At 41.3% G+C, this 18568-nt stretch overlaps 1 protein-coding gene across 1 annotated transcript; it reads right to left on the reverse strand.

Moving 5' to 3' along the window:
• Window positions 1-1859: 1859 nt before the first annotated feature.
• Window positions 1860-17053, reverse strand: DHCR24 (24-dehydrocholesterol reductase). The gene is made up of 9 exons (XM_081323951.1): window positions 16284-17053; window positions 10357-10512; window positions 9755-9860; window positions 9428-9546; window positions 9077-9340; window positions 7991-8134; window positions 6829-7026; window positions 6221-6399; window positions 1860-5552 (listed from the first exon to the last, which is right to left on the reverse strand). The coding sequence occupies exons 1-9, from the start codon at window positions 16512-16514 to the stop codon at window positions 5399-5401; spliced, it is 1551 nt and encodes a 516-aa protein (XP_081180077.1). The 5' UTR covers window positions 16515-17053; the 3' UTR covers window positions 1860-5398.
• Window positions 17054-18568: the final 1515 nt, after the last annotated feature.

Genomic DNA, 18568 nt, shown 5'->3' on the forward strand with positions numbered 1-18568 from the left:
AGTGGAGTTTTTCACTCCCATATTACTGCTTTTCCATTTAAAAATAATGCACATATTAATGTTATACGCAGTATGTCTACCCCAGTGGGTGGATCATAGCAAGGTGTACCGTATCTTGACTTTTATCAGTTCATACCCATTGAACAGTGATCATGAACAGCACTTAAACCGTATTTACATAAAAAGAAGCTAGTTTCCTCCACCTCCACTTTAAAATTAAGCTGACTTTGTAATAATGCCGCTTTGGTGTGTGTGTGTGAAAGCCCTAATAAGCAGGCATATACATAGAATGAAGGCTACTGCTAAGCTTGTAAGCCGCCCTGAGTCTTCGGAGAAGGGCGGGATATAAATGCAATTAAAATAAAAAAAAATAAAAAATAAAATGGGGAAGGCAGGCAATCTTAGCTCCTTTGGCACACAAGGGCTGGTCCAGTCCGAGATCAGATTTGCTCCTACATCTACGAACGGTAAGTTTAAGAAAGTGAGCTTGACTCCTAGCTGAAGAGCAGCAAAGGCAGTTTTGCTTTGGGCGGGCGATAGGCAGGGGAAAACCCGGTGGTGTATCAATGATTCAATCATATGTGTAAATAGATAAAAGCCCTCTATGGATGTTCACAACTGGAGTTTGAGCAGATTTTTTTTAAAATCCCATTTATATCCCGCCCTTCTCCGAAGACCCAGGGCGGCTTACAAGCTTAGCAGTAGCCTTCATTCTATGTATATGCCTGCTTATTAGGGCTTTCACACACACCCCAAGCGGCATTATTACAAAGTCAGCTTAATTGCCCCCAACAATCTGGGTCCTCATTTTACCTACCTCGGAAGGATGGAAGGCTGAGTCAACCTTGAGCCTGGTGGGATGCGAACCTGCACTAATTGCAGGCAGCTGGTGTTGCTTAAGGAGGCATTAGCCCACTGCTCCAAGGCTGACGAGTGCCACCTTGGCTGAAGTTCTCTCCCAGAGCCTCAAGGAATAATTGGCAAAAAACCCAAAACCCAGTTACCTTTATGGAATTTAGCTCTCGTTTTTGCCTGGAATGATCCTCATTTGAGAAAAAAGACAAAGGATGATAAAAAATGGATTAAAGATTCAAGGACTTCATCTGAGCGATCTGTGCAATGACTGGTGTGAACCAATGCCAGTGCTATACTCAAATGCACACATCAGAAACAAATCAAAACCTCTCCTGACAGAGAGGATGTCTTGGCTGAAGATGGGACTGCAAGAATAGGGTTATATTTTGGCTGATCTAAGGCCATAAACATGCTTGTGTTCTAATAGTAACAGCCACAAGCTGTTTCCCCACTTATAACCTCTAGTATAGACCATAGGCTGGTTGCATCATCTGGATGCCGTGACCACCCGTTCCGGCAATGTGAAAAAACTCGCGATATGTCGCAACAGGTCACTTGACGCGACGAGTTTGACGCCTGTGCTCTAGACATTCATGTTGTTTTTACTGCTGCCGTACCTTTGCTTTATTCTATTGCACACACACCCTCCTCAAATAGTCATGGTGAAAATTGTCAAATAGTCAAAGCGAAACTGGGTTTTTCATGGTCACAGGGGTGATAACTATAAAGTGGTTCAGGAGAGTTTATATTAGCATAGACAATTATACTAGAAACATTAATCCCCAATAAACGTTTGTACTTTTTGAATGTACCCCTCCTATGTTCTCATGTTTTTCTCTGGAGCTTGCTAGCTGCAGAATTCTGGGAACTGAAGTCCACACATCTTAAAGTTGCTAAGATTGAACAACACAGCTCTGGAACTTAATACTGAATCGTATCAGCGATACTTTGTCATTTAACACAGACACTTAAAGGATTAAGTAATACAGATGGTCCTTTACAACAGCTCGTTTAATAAGCAGTTACAACAGCACTGAAAAAAGTGACTTAGAACTGTTTTTCACACTTATTGACTGTTGCAGCATCCCCGTGGTCACGTGATCTAAATTCAGACACTTGACAACTGATTCATATTTATCATTTTTCTGAGCTTCTGAGCAGTCAATGGGAAAGCCAGATTCACTTAACAACTGTGATAGTAACTTAGCAACTATAGTGATTCACTTACCAACTCTGGCAAGAAAGGTCATAAAATGGGTCAGTTCATTTAACCACTGTCTCACTTAGGAACATTCCTACTCTCAATGTATTTATTATTATTTTTTTGAGAATCCAAACTTGAAAATAATGGAGTAAAATGGTGATAGCCAGAGAAAGTCCACTAATTAGTATTTCTACCAGCACAAATGATTAGTGATGACAATCCTAATCTTACATATTTTTGTCTAGGATTGTACCTTAAATCAATAGATTTTTTTTACCAAGGATAAGAAATCAACTGTTTTTAATTTAAACATTAACTAGCAGCAAGGACAGCAGATCTATGACATACCTATGAATCCCATTGCACCAAATGACGTATAATACCGGCGTTAGATGTATAATAAAGGAAAAATACTGTCAGCACAATTTTATTCAGGCACACCAAAGCTGTAATTGTAAGAAAGAACAAGTTCGGCCCAACTGCAGCAATACAACATCACTAACAACTGCAAAACAAAGTATACCGATGCTGTTATATTTATCTGCAAGATTGGAATAGTGTGCTAGGATTGTTGCAACAAAAATCAAACTTGCAAATACAGTGGTACTTTGGTACTCAACTGCTTTCAAATTTGATACTCAATACCTTTAGATGTGAATTTTTCCCCCCCAGTACTCATCCCTTGATACTCAACGCACAAGCTAGAACTTGTCAGTGTCAGCTGCTTTGTGACTCACATTCTTCCTTAAAATTTGTTTGATACTCAGGGTTTATAGTACTCATCACACCTCCGAGAACCAATTAATGATGAATACCAAGGTACATTGTACTCATCTTACTGTTTACAACCTGAGACGCATTACAAAAATTATACACAAATATTGAGTCCAGTCTCATTTCTGATTTGCTTCTGCATTCAACTTATGCCTGATGCTCTGGTGTTGTTATGCAGATGTTTTACTGGTTCCAGCATATGGGAATGGTTCTCAGATGCCTGAGAAGGCACTAGAAAAGTATAAGCAAGTTTTTCTCTCAAAGAATGCTTAGATTTCAACAGGGACACAAGCTATTTCTGGACTAGTCTAAAACAGGAGCCTCCAAACCTGGCAAATTTAAGACTTATGGACTTTAACTCCCAGAATTCCTCAGCCAGCATAGCTGATGAATCTGGGAGTTGGAAGTCCACGTCTTAAAGTTGCCAGGCTTGGAGACCTCTGGTCTACAATGTTTTTACTGATTCACTCTGAACCAATCTCTCCATTAAATATCAACAACTGTTTAAAACTCCATAGACAGTTCAGATGTTAAGATACTATAGATAACATCAAAGTGTTAACTACAAATAATTAATTCTTTGCTAGAATTGTGCATCTTGGTCCTTGGATCCAATTTTGGTTAATAGTGACATTAAAATATATACAAAACTGAAATAAAAAACCTTTAAAGTCGTTTAATCAATTTTTCTTACGGCTAGCCAATGACCTATTTGTTATAATATTAAACTATAGGAACATATTCACATAGGATATACTTTTCTAGCTTATCCATTGTCACTCCACTTAAAAAGCAAAGGAATGATATGCAAAAAAGTTTGAGTGTAAACTGTCTCAAGTACGAAATAAGAGTTGGAAGTATTCCAAAGTCCAGGCCGCAATATGGGACAAAACTCAGAATACTATTATTATATTCCAAGCAGCATTCTTTCAAGTGTTTCGATTATCAACAACATCCAGATAATTATAAAAATTGATATTGCAGTAGTGTGTATTTATCTGATGGTGAAAGCTCGCAGCAACGCTATCTTTACAAGCATTGTTAAGTGTTAGGTAGGAAGAGGTTAAAGAGATCCACCTTCCAAGTAGTTTTCTAAACCATTTCTCACATCTAACGTATTCCTGAAAGTAAGGCGGCCTAAAACAATCCAGGTTTTTCTCATGTGATTTAAGGCACTAAACAATCTCAGTAGAAGAAAACCATGACAAATCCTATGATAACAGTAACAATGGAAAGAGGAGTGAGGAGGAATACTTCTTCTATATAATGTTATTAATAATTAATCATCTACCATATAAATCTCCACCATCATTTACAGGTAGTCCTCGACTTTCAATAATTCATTTAATGACCATTGAAAGTTACAAAGGCAATGAAAAAATGTGACTGTTTTTCACACTTACAACTGTTGCAGCATCCCCATGGTCATGTGATCAAACTTTGGATGTTTGGCAACTAGTTCATATTTATGATGGTTGCCATGTCCCGGGGTCATGTGATCACTTTTTGCGACCTTCTGAGAAGCAAAGTCACTAACCATGTTACTAATTTAACAAGTGCAGTGATTCACAACTGTAGCCAAGAAAGGTTGTAAAATGGGGAAAAGCCACTTAACAACTGTCTCGCTTAGCAACAAAAATTTGGGGCTCAATTGAATTTCATGAATAAAATAAGAATAAAATAGGTAGACGCAATAATGACTATAAAAACTGCTATTTATATCAGATTACTGACAGCCCTCTTTACTATTAAAACAGAAGTACAAACTTGCACTTTGGAGCAATACATTATAAAACTGTTCAGCCAGCGTCCATAATCCAAGAGACAGATCACTAGAAGACCACAGGGAGAAGGCAAGAAAAGCAGTAATTTATAAACAAGGGGGAAAAATACTTTTTAAATTGTCTTCTTCCTGGGGACATGTCTGTAACAATCTCTCTTTTTTTCCTGCAGCACATAAAACGTTGATGAAAATTGTCAAAGAAAAAATGTCAACAAAACAAGAAAGAGAGGGAATCGTGAAGAACATGCACTAATTCAAAAAATAGTCTCCAATACATAGTATTCAAAGTGTTCAGACAGGTTATAATTATGACTTTATTGCAAATTATGACTTTTCAACCCTAGGCAAAGAAACTTATCTGATATAGGCAACTGTGACATTAGAAAGGCAGGCTTATTTGGCACAACTCTCAGAAAGAGCCTATAGTACATCTGTAACAGCAGACCTTGCATACATCTCCCACTCGTTTATCTATAATAGCTTACTCTTCTGTTTTAAAGTTCTGAACTTGCTTTTCCTCCTTCTACTAAATATATCAATCTATACCTAAGCTATCATTAAACCACAGTGGTCAAAAATGGAAATTCCTAGAAAGAAGATAAAGAAGCATACACCTTTTTAAGACAAATACTACCAGTTATATTGTTCATACGAAGGCAGAAGTATTTCTTCTAAATTTCACATTTGGAATGGAGTGTCTGAAGTAGAAACAAGGGGGTTTTGGAAAAGAGAAGATATAGTTTTTATTTAGACCCAAATTTTGCTTCATGGACGAATTGGATTTAATGTCTTGCAGCTTTGCAGACTTTATCATATACTTCAGGAAAAGCCTTGTTACACTGAAGCTCTTGTCTCAGTTTGTGATAGAGGGAGCCATCAAACATTTCCCAGAATTCCTCGCGGGTCATATAGCAGTCTGCATATAACATCTGAAAACTAAAGGAAATGAGAAAGTTCTTATGAGTTGTGGCATTAGAAGGTGACTGTTAAGTTATGTAATTTAACAGCTGGAACAGTAAACTGTATAATGGGCCAGAACACAGTTGTACTTGATTGGCTGGAGAGTGTGGGCTCCTGCATGAGGCAATCTACATTATGATTGGTTGCTGGGTGTAAAGGGGGAGTTTCCCTCCCCCCCACTTTTGCTTCTCTGTGCTCTGTATGCTGCTCTTCTTTGATATAGTGAAGTGCCTGACTATCTTGTCTGCTGTAAATATAGATGCTAAATATTTATTATATAAAACTACAAGTTCATCTCAGCATCTCTGACTTCATTTGGACCTGCTGTGCACAGATTGCATGTAACATCTGAAAACTAAAGGAAACGAGAAAGATCTTAAGAGTTGTTGCATTAGAAGGTGACAATGATCTTTGCCTGCAAAATAGGGCAAGCCCCATGGTCAGAATTGAATTTGTTCTAGCAAACCAACCAACCCTTTCATTTAGTTGGGTGTCCCAGCAAGTGTGCTGCAGAGCCAAAATTGAACTACTTACTGTACAGAATAGCAAAAGAATGGGGTGTAATCATAGGTAATTAGGAATCCAATTGCTAGAGAGCTCTTGTACCATTAGAAATAACTCTTTTCCTGTGTTTAAATCCTTACCCGTGAACGTTCCTTACAAACTTTTCTAATTGTCTGGTGGACGCCATGGCTTCAAAGTGTTTTGTCTGGGGCATTCCATAGGCTCCCACATCTACATAGAGCTCCTCTTCATCTCCTTTTGGATGAACCATTCCAGGATTGTGAGGCAAGATGAATGGACACAGCCACAGAGGATAAACCTAGGGAAAAGAAGAGGAAAAAGATGCACTAGGAGCCATGGTTAGCTTGCAGTATTGCAGGATAACTCTGCCCACTCTCAGGAGTTCGATACGGCTCAAGGTTGAAGCCTTCCATCTTTCTGAGTTTGGTAAAATGAGGACCAGATTATTGGGGGCACTATGCTGACTCAGTAAACTGCTTAGAGAGGGCTGTAAGGCACAATGAAGAGGCATATAAATCTAAGTACTATTGCTACAGTATTCCATTAGTTTTGTGGAAGCTCCTTGTGTCCTTTCTGAATCCTACCATTGGTACATGGGGTTACATTAAGCATTACTTACTTATTTGTTTTACATTTCTGGGTTTTAATGTTCTTCACGTATTAAATAAGAAACTAATCTTATTCCTGCTCCAATGATCTGTCTTGGATTTAGGAAAGATGGTCTTACTTTAATGACACTGTGGAAGGTTTGAATACATTGTTCAAGGCTCTTCATGGGGATCATCATGTCTTGTATCACGTGGTGCTGCTCATAGAGCTTTCTCATGGTTTCGCCTTGAGTCAATTTTAAAAGGGAGATTTTAGGAGGAACCATCCAGCCAAAGAGATAGCGAAAAATTGGATGATTGCCAAACGGAATGATGTCCTGTAAGGGAAACAATGCTAATAGTAAGAAAAGGGAAGATTTAAAATTAGTATAATTACATATATCAGCAACTTTATTCAGTATTTTTTAAAAATTCACTATTGACTAAATGTGGGTTGAAGGCCTAGCGCTTTCCTTAGGAACTGAGCAGGGTGAGATGTTAAGTCCCTTGTTAATTCACTTTTTGTTCTATCTGGAAAACCATCTCTTTTCCCCCCTATTTGTGCTTGTTGTTTTATGCCTCTGTTTTTAATTTCTATATGCTACTCTGCTAATGCTGGTGAGTAAACTTAGAAATGTCAATTATCGATTTATATATTTGTCAAGATATACTACATTGGAATATTAAGATTTAAGGAAAAGCTTTAATGGCTAATTGGGTGGTATAAGGACCAACCCTTTAAAAGGATACCAACATTTGTTTTAAAAATCTTCAGGAACGGATACCCCAGATTAGGTCTAGATTAATAGGTCTAGATCAGGCATGTCAAACTGATGCATCATACTGCATCCCACGGGCCAGATGCATCATACTGAAACCGCACCCACCCCATTGCCAGCAATGGGGAAAGTCACAATACGTCGTGCGACGTCATGTGATGTCACGAGTTTGACATGCCTGGTCTAGATGAAATCAGAATGCTAAGAAAAGATAATAGGCCTTATCTACAAAAGGACTATTAAATCCATTATCACAGACACTAATTCTTCCCCGTTGTCCGTTTGGCTGTGAACTATTTACTGGCTTGAATGACCAAACAGCTATCTAACATGTTACACATGGCACCTAATTTAGGTTTGCCTTTTCTCTTGGAAGAGGAAAAAGAGGGGTATTAGGCACTAAAGATATTCAAAACTTCAAATGGGCATGATATAGAGTGAATTAACAATTAAAATAGGAGCTATCCATAGGCTGACTGGTCTTAAGTATTCACAGTACAATAAATTACAAGTAGATCCTTACCTGGAGCTCCCAGAAAATGCTCCTTGTATGCCTATGATAATAATCTCTTGCTGGAATATATTCTGTTCCTGTGCTATTAGCTTTCAAATAATTTTCCACATGCTTAAAAAACCATGGCTTGTAGTACGCCCCAATTCTATTGACCTTAATGTAAAGAACAGGAATAAAAAATATAATTTTGCCGAATGATCTAGCCTTACCAAGTTATAGTTTAATTGAAGATCTGATTTAAAAATCAGGCAACTTTCTACTACTATTGAAATAAAGCACCAAAAATACAATGCATTTTCTGTAGGATTAATATTGGCAGTATATAATTTCCACAAATGATTATTATTATGGATGCCAATACAGTTACATTAAATGTACCTTGCCCAAAAGAATGCAGACACCAGACACCCTTCTATTCCTTGTAAGCAACCTTGGTTGAGCCTTTCCTCCCATATTGCTAAGCACATTGGTTTGTGCTTAAATTGTAAGCCGCCCTGAGTCTTCGGAGAAGGGCGGGATATAAATGGGATTAAAATTTTAAAAAAATTAAAAAATATATTGTAATTCAACTGTCTTTAGCAGGAATTGTAATTTTAATTCGCAGAGAGCTAAGAACGTTTTAATTTGTTTAGCTTAGATTTTTCCAACTTTTTTGGCAGGCACTTCTATTGTCTCCCTGTCAGCATAGATGTAGACTTGCTGGAGAAGTTAGATCTAGTTATTTCACAGGCAGTTTAAGAACAATAGAGCAATACCCCAGCCCTAAGGGGTCTTTGGAATTATTATTCTGCATGGAACAATAAAAAAGAATTTTAGGGCAATGTTTTTCAAACTTGGATGTGTGGACTTCTTAGCTAACCATAGTGGTTGGGGAATTCTGGGAACTGAAGTCCACACATCTTAACGTTGCCAAATTTGAGAAACACTGCTCTTGGGGGAGAAATAATCTTTACAATATAGAAATATACACTGACGGTATAAGTGGACTCTCTAGTTTTTAGAAGAAACAACTTGCTTTTTCAACATATGAAAGACAGTTTTGTCATTCTGTCTCCTGTGCCCCCCTTTACTTAACAAGGATAATAGTTAGGTTACCTTTTCTTGCTCAGCTTCATCGGTCAAAACCCCAGTCATTATGACAGCCTCTTCCAAAGAATACACAATGCCCTCTACAAAATGATTCTCTTTCTTTTCTGATTCTTCAGCAAATCTCTTGCAGATGTTTTTCAGCCCTCTGACAGGTTCATAATGTAATTTCAGATAGTTTTTAGATGGGATCATTTTTATTTCTGCTGCAACCAGAAAGCCTAATGTGCCACAAGACCAAGGCACTGCATAAAATAGATCAGAGTTCTCCTCCTGCAAAAAGCACACCATGCTAAGCAGCAACTCAAAATAGAACTGTTGTAACTTCTTAAATCATGGCAAGGAAATATAATTTCTTACCGGGCTACATCTCACATGGCTGCCATCAGCAAGAACAAGCTCACAGGCCACACAGATATGCTGAAATAATCCATAGATATGAGAGGAAGATTCAATGCCAGTCCCCATGAGCAAACCACCTATGCAAGAGACCATGATCAAGAATGAGCTGAAATACATGCTCAACTTTACAGAACAGTACTTCAGAACAAGAGAACCTACAACAAGCAAAACAGGAAATCATACTGGCCTGGAACCTCTTATGCTTAACATTCTCATATGTGAAATTATGACTGAGTAGTTTAATAAAAGGGATAGTCGTGAGTTCCATGTTCCAAGGCTTCTCACCTACTGTAAGATCATCAAGTTCTGGTACCACTGGAATAGTCCAGCCCATGCGATTCAGGTGAGCTGTTAATTGTCCCATTGAGACCAAAGGTTCCACCCGGACAACCTACAACAGAACACATTTTATGGCTTAGATAACATCCCATCAGTCTGCATAACAGGTCCTTCATTTGCACAACAACCAATACATTAATAGGATCTGAACTGGAAGTGATTGATCAGGAATAGGATCCTGAAATCATAGTGGTCAGCTTGATGAAAAATGTCAATCCAGTGTATATCTGTTATTTTAAAAAGGCAGATAACATTCTTGGAATATTTAGGAAGGATATAGAAATAAAACCATTGACTATAGCAGTGCCCTTATGAAAATTAGCATTGTACCACACTTAATAGGATCATGTACAGTTTCATCGTTGCATCTTAAGAAGTATTATTATAAAGCTAGATAACAGAGGTCAACAGGAAGTCCAGAGTGGGAAGTAATTGCAGTGCTGAAAAAACATCCTGGAAGGAAGTGGTGACAATCCCACAACAACCATATGGACTAGTTGTTGAGCTCAATTTAAAAGCAATTTCATCTGGAAAAATCTCAAAGGTACCTGTCGCTCAATGTCTACATCTAAAATATCCATCAAGTTGATTGTGATGTTCTTGAGAGTCTTCTTGTACTTCCCAATACGAAGAGACATTGTAAGCCAGCCAGGACGGCCTGTGCACATATATGTTTTTTGGCCTTCTGTTTTCCATTCTCGAACCTACGAGAAAAGAAGATAGAGTCACTTCTTTGTACAGGACCAACTTGAGGCTAAGGCCAAGTAGATATTAGCCTTGGGCATCAAGCTTACGGGGTGCCAAAGCTGTCCATCCTTCCAAATCATTCTAAAAATGCAAATCTTTGCACTGTTTTGAGGTGGCACTATCAATCAATGTGACCTACAGCCACTTAACATTAAAGTGACATCGACCTCATGTATTATTAAGAAAATTACTCCCAATTTTATTTGTTAGCAAATAGCTTGCAAGTAAGAAACTTAGCTTCAGTGCAACCTTACAGTATATAAAGTTTTCAGGAGAAACATATTTGGTGAATGCCAACTAAACATGCATTGTTTATTAGCTAAACAGGACTGCATTGTTTATTAGTTAAAAATAAGATCAGAATGAGAGCTAAGGGACTCCAAAGCACTAGAATCTTATGTCATAAATTTGTTCCACATTAACTTTCAATATTGTCAAATTAACATACATTATCATACATTTTAAATAACAGCAACTCTTACTCTTAAACTGAATAATAAATTGTTTGTTATTAGAAATAACCGCACATTTGCATAGATGGGCTTCACTCATATTGAGTATCTGAGGAAAAAAATAAGAATTGAAAAATCAATGTTTTGTTTCTGTACGATATTTGGGTAAATATTCCTAAGGTTAAAGTTAAAGCTTTACCATATCATAAGCTATAATTTCCTTCTTTAGTTAATGAACTATCAACAGGCTCTCTAATCGATGCCTAACACCAAAAGTGTAATTGCAATGTCTTCCTCACAATTTTGCCTTTTTTTTAAACTTGCCATGCAGATGGCCCCTGAAACTAACTATCATAACTCTTTAGGAATGAACATAGTCAGTAATCCATGTAAGATGGACGGTGTCAAAATACCTTGGAAAGTACAGACTGTACTTCTCAGATGGTCCAAAGAAGGAACAGCAAGAGAAAGCACCATGCCATCTTCAGTCGCTACACGAGTCTCCCAAACCTATTTCCCAGAAAAGCAGGGCAGTAAGATAGCAGTGTGGATTTCCAGCTTATTTTAGCATCCTCCACCTGCCTGCCTTTCTCCAGTTGCCCTTTATGTCATGCAATTGACAGGGGTTTTTTTGTTTGTTTTTTTAAAGTGGAGCACTGGATGTTCCTATCATGTTCCACTTGGCCACTGCTGACTTCTTGTCTTCACCTCACTTTTATACACTTTGCTTAACTTTCCAAAAAAATGTATTTGTAAGAACAGAAATCCCATAGACTCTTCCAAAGGCAATACAACATTTTCATGTATTGCACTTTAACTCAACCCCCCAATGGAGGGCATGTCTCACTCTTGACTGCTTCTGTGACTACTCTCTCATACTATTTCAGGGTAAGTCATGTTTGTGGCTCATTGCCACAATCCCCCCACCCTCTCTGGCATACCTATGTCACAAGGCAAATTATAAGGGTATTTTTTCATGTTATATGCAGGACCCAGCATATAGCATTGATGTGAAGGGCCCACAATAAAATGAAATCAGCACATTATTCAAGATGAACTTGCAGAATAAGTTGGCAGAGTTCTTAGTCCGCCCATCAAATTTAAAGAATTCAAGAAGGATACAGATCCAAGGAACAGAGATTATGATATGATCTTTGTTTTATTATGCTTGGTTTTTTTTTCTTGTTTAGACATATGACATTTGAACATCACAGCCCCACTAAGCTCTCTTATTACAAAAATCTGCAATATAGCATTGCTAATTCTTCTCCTTCCAGGCAAAGCCAATAAAACTGTAGTGGCCAAGTTATTAAGAGGGATCTCTTTTTTCCGGGGAGTGGGCGAGGGGGGGGGGAGAATGTTACTCACTATAATTTATCTAAGATTTTTTTTAAAAAATAATAATTAACTGCACGATTACAATATATTTTCAAAATATATTGGGAGTGTTTACAAAGCACAATTCAAATGTATCACCTGTAAACATCAAGGGGAAAAATATAACAAACCATTCTCCTTCGTCAAAACATGTTTTTTCCTAACAGAAAAGATGATCAGAGATAAAAAGACCTTCAAACTCAGTATCGCAGAATAAATGCCATTTTCAGATTTTAGACCTTAAATCTCTTCTCTGCCCCCCAACCCGAATAGTTCTGTTCATCCTAAATTGATTTTGTATGTTCAGAACTCGCAAGTCATGCTTTTGGGGAGTATTCTGCAATGAGCAGCTGGCAGGCCAGGTAGCCGGTTTGCTGCACGGATTCCCCCCCCCCACCCGGTTGATTGTCGAGCCAGGGGCTTGATAGCGGCCTTGCCCTGCTTGCCCTTGGCCGGTGCCGTGAGCAACCGCCGCCGCCCGCCCCGCTTTTTGCAAGCCCCGTTATGCTGCCGCTGCAGGCTTCCAGCAGCAGGAGGCTCCAGGACGAGCTTTGGCGCGTCTTCCCTGCGCTGCGCTCTGTCTGCAGGGGCCGCCCTGGGAAAGGTGGAAGTACAGCTGTGGTCCGGGATGGTCAACCGCTCCGAGCCCTGTCTGGCCGGCTTTGTGCGTCCGTCCCCCAAAAGCAACTGGTTGTGAGTTGCGCCTCAGCCCCGGATCTCCCCCCACCCAGGACTCTGGCCGCGTCTACAGAAGGCAGCAGGGGAAAGGGTGCTTTGGCGTGTCTTCCATCCCTCCTGTGTGAAGGGCGCCTTCCTGCCCCGCGGTCCACAGCAGCATTGTTGGCGCGCATGGATCGACTGTGAGCAAATGCGAGGTGTTTCTGTTGCTGGAATAAAGCTTATTAAATGAGCTGGCAACCTCCCGAGTATCGTTGATAGATCTTCCCCAACTTTCCTCGGGTGCTTCATAAAGAGTTAAATGGGCATCAGGTTTCTTGGTAAAAAACGGATTAGGAAGGAAGGAAGGAAATGACAATGGGAGGGAGGGAGGGAAGGAGGAAAGGACAAAGAGGGAGGGAGGGAAGAAAGTGACAATGGGAGAGAGGGAGGGAGAGAGAGGGAGAGGGAGAGAGAAAGAAAGGGAGAGAGAAAAAGAGGGAGGGAAAGGAGAGGAAAAAAGAGGGAGAGAGGAGAAAGAAAGGGAGACAAAAAGAGAAAGAGACGGAGAGAGAAGGAGAGAAAATGAGGGAGAGAAAGAGATGGAGAGAGAAATACAGAAAGAGGGAGAGATAAAGAGGGAGAGAGATGAGAGAAAAAGGGAGAAAAAAAGAGGGAGAGAGAAAGGGAGAGAAAGAGAGGGAGATTAAATTAGTAACATGGTGGTTCAGTGAATCTGGTTTCCCCACTAACTTTGCTTGTCAGGTTGCAAAAGGTGATCACATGACCCTGGAACAATGAGACCATCATAAATATGAATCGGTTGCCAAGCATCCGAATGTAAATCACATGACCCTGGGGATGCTGCAATGGTCATAAGTGTGAAAAATGGTCATAAGTCACTTATTTCAGTGCTGTCGTAACTTTGAACAGTCACTAAGCGAATTGTTGTAAGTCGAGGACTATCTGTACTTTATCATTTTTTTCCTTTTTTTTTTGGTCATGTTTTGACACCTTGCTGGGCGACTGGTGGTACTCGGACATTGCCTTATCCTAAAAGTGGTACAATGGGTGAAAAGGTTGAAAAGCCCTGCTTTAAACTCGACGTCATATTAGTATGAGGAATCTTGCTTGTTTTCTTTGCTCATTCATTGATAGATAAAATAATTGATCTGGTTTTAGTTTACTAACCATAGCAAAAGCACTATATGGTGAATATCAACAATATGCAGATAGTTTGTTTCAGCAATCCAGAAAATGTACCAAATGTCAGCACATGACTTGAAAGGCAACTCTGAAGTAATTATGTCAACACTTATTTGCTCTTTCGTGCAAGCCTGCAAACTGCATTTTTAAGCCTAAGGCAGGGGTAGGCAACCTTGGACTTCAACTCCTAGAAGTTGAACTATGCTCAGGAATTCTGGGAGTTGAAGTCCATGAGTCATAAAAGAGCCAAGGTTGCCTACCCCTGGCCTTAGGAAATTGTCATTCTTTGTAATTTACTTAATATTTGTTCATGATAAAGCTATTGCATATAATTATACTGCCTGCATATGTCTGATATAAATCTCAGTGAATAATTTTTAAGGAACTGAAACCCTAAAACAAAATTTGTTGGCATTTTCAATATTAGATTGTAATAACAGTTTTAGTCTGTGAATAGACTTGAACTTGTAAAAGCTTTCTTATTTTATAGCCTAATAGTAACACATCGTCCCTATAGATGGCAGAGTCTGTGTTCTGCATACAGAACATTCTAGATCAGGGGTGTCAAACTGCCGGCCGGAGCGTCACGGAGAAACCAAGCCCATCCCATTGCCGGCAAAGGGAAAAAGTTCCGATACGTCGCGCGACGTCGCAAGTTGGACATGTCTGTTCGAGATCATCTTTGGCATCCCAAATTTTTAAAAAGAGGCATTAAACAACATAAGAGACCATTGGTAAAGGTTCCTTCAGCTGCTCTTGTAAGAGAAGTTCCCACACTAAATTAATCCTAATTCAACCCTCCAATCCCAGAATAGACAAAGCACGGCTGAATGCTGCTATAAATGCAAATGTGAAATTATTATCTTCATCAAGGCATTATAGATAATAACTACAGGCATAACTAAGCAGTGGGAATACTGTGTACATCAATTTCATCAGCACCTGCCTGTTTCCTCATGGATATACTTAGCCTGGCAGCCATAGGCAACATGAAACTTCATGAGATGAGTGCCCAAAAGCACAAGTGAATGTTGTTTTTGGAAGGACATCATTTACTAGACATCTGTTGCAAGAACCTCAAAGACTGCTTGATCCTCCACATCAGTCCCAAGTGACCATATTCCATCTGTTCCCTGCAATTTCAACCAACTACTACATTTCCCCCCAAAAAAGTTATTAACTGGGGAGGGTTGCATTGTGTGATTTACCAGGCTGACCCAGTGTCAAGAAAGAAATAGATTTGGCTTAGATAACACAGTACAAACAAGCAAACTGGCTTCAAGGATCGCAACTTAGGCACTGCATAGGTAAAACTGCTGTTGAGGTGCCAATGAAAAAAAACACAACAAACAAACAAAAGATCAAGGGCATGTTAACGATTATCCTCCTTATTAACAGGTTTGCTTTTTTTAAAAAAAACTTTGATCAGTTAAAATGAAAATAAATGAAAACGGTAGAATGAAGGGAATTCCCCTCAGCTTTGGTTTTGCTGAACAGTTCAAATGAGTTAGACCAGAGGTCTCCAATCTTTGGGGCACCAGGTTTCGTGGAGAGAGGTTTTCCCCTCGCAGACCCGGAAGGTGGGTGGTTTTGTGTGCTGCCTGCATCCCACAGATTTTTTTTGGGTGGGGGGGCTTTGCTTGTTTGTGCGGACCAGTTGCTGGCATGCCGTGGCCCGGTTCCGGGGTTGGGGACCCCTGAGCTAGACAATGCAATTCGGAACTGCGAGAGGAACTCTGGTTACTCACGCTTGCAGTCTTTTCCCTCTCTATCCTAAAGTCAGGGGTCTTCAAACTTGGCCCTTTTATGACTTGTGGACTTCAACTCCCAGAATTCCTCAGCCAGCAAAGCTGGCTGAGGAATTCTGGGAGTTGAAGTCCACAAGTCATAAAAGGGCCAAGTTTGAAGACCCCTGCTAAAGGGATACAGAAACACCCTCAAAGCTCATTAAGATCACAGAATAAACGGCCCCTTCACCACCTTCTGGATTCGGGAAAAACCAAAACAAAACCCAAGTAGTTCCGCTGGTCCTTTACCTGTTTTTGGATGTTCCGAACCCGCAAGTCATGCTGCCGAGGAGCACAGTGCAGCTTCTGCACAACCCAAGCCCGGAGCTGGTAGTAAACGTCGAAAAGGACCGAAAGGGGCAAGAGGAAGAGGCAGACGAAAATCCAGCGCTGGTGGATTAGCACGTATTCAATGCCTCTGTAGCGAGCCCAGAGCAAGAAGAGCAGAAGCCCGATCCCTAGAGACAGCAGAGGCCCCATCGTCGACCAAGCTTCTCCGGGAGTTGGCCAATTCCGCTTCTCCTCTTTAACCGGGGCTGCAAGATCGCGCCAGGCTCTACGCACACCTCGCTGCCTTTTTCACATAACCGTCGCCGCTTCCAAACAACCTGCAACCTCCCCTCGGGCCCCCACCTTTCTGCAAGCCGCTTCCTACCGAGGCGTCTTGTAATCAAAAAAACCGCGCCTTTTTTAAGAAGAGCTCCAGAGTGGTCTGCTATGCTTTCTCTTTTTCTCTTTTCCTTCCTTCCTTCCTTCCTTCCTTCCTTCCTTCCTTCCTTCCTTCCTTCCTTCCTTTCTTTCTCTCTCTCTCTCTTTCTCTCTCTGGCTACTAATGCGTAGCCCGTGGCTATGTGCGGTGCTCAAGGAACCCCCCAAAGTGCACTCATAAGATGCTCCCTCGCCCACTTCCAACCACCACGTTTCGTTCCACTCAAGACCCCCTCAAAAGTCTATTCCCAGACTCCGCCTTTCCCCTCGGACTGCACCCCCGCGCGAGGTCTCCGTAGTAGTCGAACGGATCGCCGAAAGCCAGGGATCGCGCCCACCCGCACTAATCTATTAGACCGCGGCCAAGCCACCTCCCCGTCGCTCTCCACACCACCCGGCTCTCCGCGCGTCTCTCTTCGGGTTGGCTGAGCGGTGAGGAGAGGGATGCCGTTTAACTAATGAGAAAGCGCCGTTTGGATCGGATCAGGGGCCGAGCGGCGGGATTGGCTGAGAGAGCCAGGGCCGGTAGAAGGGGCGAGGAAGGAACCAGCCTGGAGATCGGGCTTGCGGGATGAGCGTGAGCGTGGGTTCGCGTGAGGAGTGGACTCTTGTCGTCCGCGCCCTCGGAACGGATTTGCCAAACGGATTTGGTGTGGAAGGAAGGCTCAAGCCTTGCGAGAGACCCAAATGGAACCTAGCCTCTGAGCGTGGGGAGATTTCCCCCAGGCGTTTCTTCGATATCAGATCCATCAGAATGGCACGAGCGGGTGTTTGTTGACCGGGCAAAAGGATTTATTGGTAGGATCGATTTTGCCCAAGCTAAGAAGAGAAACTTGGCGTTTTCCGCCCGGCTGCAACGTCCGCTCCAGGGAAGGGAACAGAAATGAATTGACCTTTACCATAAATAATTTAGCTGCTTCTAAGTAACCATAACTGCTGATGGGGTGGGTTTTTGGGGGGCGGGGAGGGGGAAATAAAAAAATACAGGCTTCATTACATTCTTCGCGGACAGTTTCCTCCATATAAAAGATGTCTTATCCTTCCCCGTTTGCACGACTGTGAATATAGCTCTTCACCTGTCCTGTATAATTAACTATAAGGTAAAGGTAAAGGTTCCCCCCCCCCCCGCACATGCGTGCTAGTCGTTTCCGTCTCTAGGGGCCGGTGCTCATCTCTGTTTCAAAGCCAAAGAGCCAGTGCTTGTCCGAGGACGTCTCCGTGGTCATGTGGCTGGCATGACTAGACGCCAAAGGTGCACGGAACGCTGTTACCTTCCCACCATAGTGGTCCCTATTTTTCAAGGCGCACGGAACGCTGTTACCTTCCCACCGGAGTGGTCCCTATTTTTCTACTTGCATTTTTACGTGCTTTCAAACTGCTAGGTTGGCAGAAGCTGGGACGAGTAACAGGCGCTCACTCTGTTACGCGGCACTCGGGATTCGACCCGCCAAACTGCCGACCTTCTGATCGACAAGCTCAGCGTCCTAACCCACTGAGCCACCGCGTCCCTTATAACTATAGCCAGTCTCTTTCCCTGTGAGATGAGTTTAGAAAATACACTCTGCAATCAACCATTTCTATAAGCTTGAAAATAGAATTGGCATGCTTGCATGAAAGAGCAGCCGGGCATTGGCACAAGCACCGCGGGGGGTCTGTTTCAAGGCACGCGTTGATTTCTGGCACCTTGCCTGGAATGGTCTCCCCATCTCTTCTGTCCCCTGGCATGATATCATGGCACGAGGCAAACCATCTGCAGGAACTGGGTATTTGCCATATTGCATGCAGGGCTGAACAAGTCAGGAGTTTGCGGCGTTTGGATGTAGCAA

Source organism: Vipera berus, assembly GCF_964194415.1.
Source record: "Vipera berus genome assembly, chromosome: 3".
In the NCBI taxonomy this organism is placed as follows: domain Eukaryota; kingdom Metazoa; phylum Chordata; class Lepidosauria; order Squamata; family Viperidae; genus Vipera; species Vipera berus.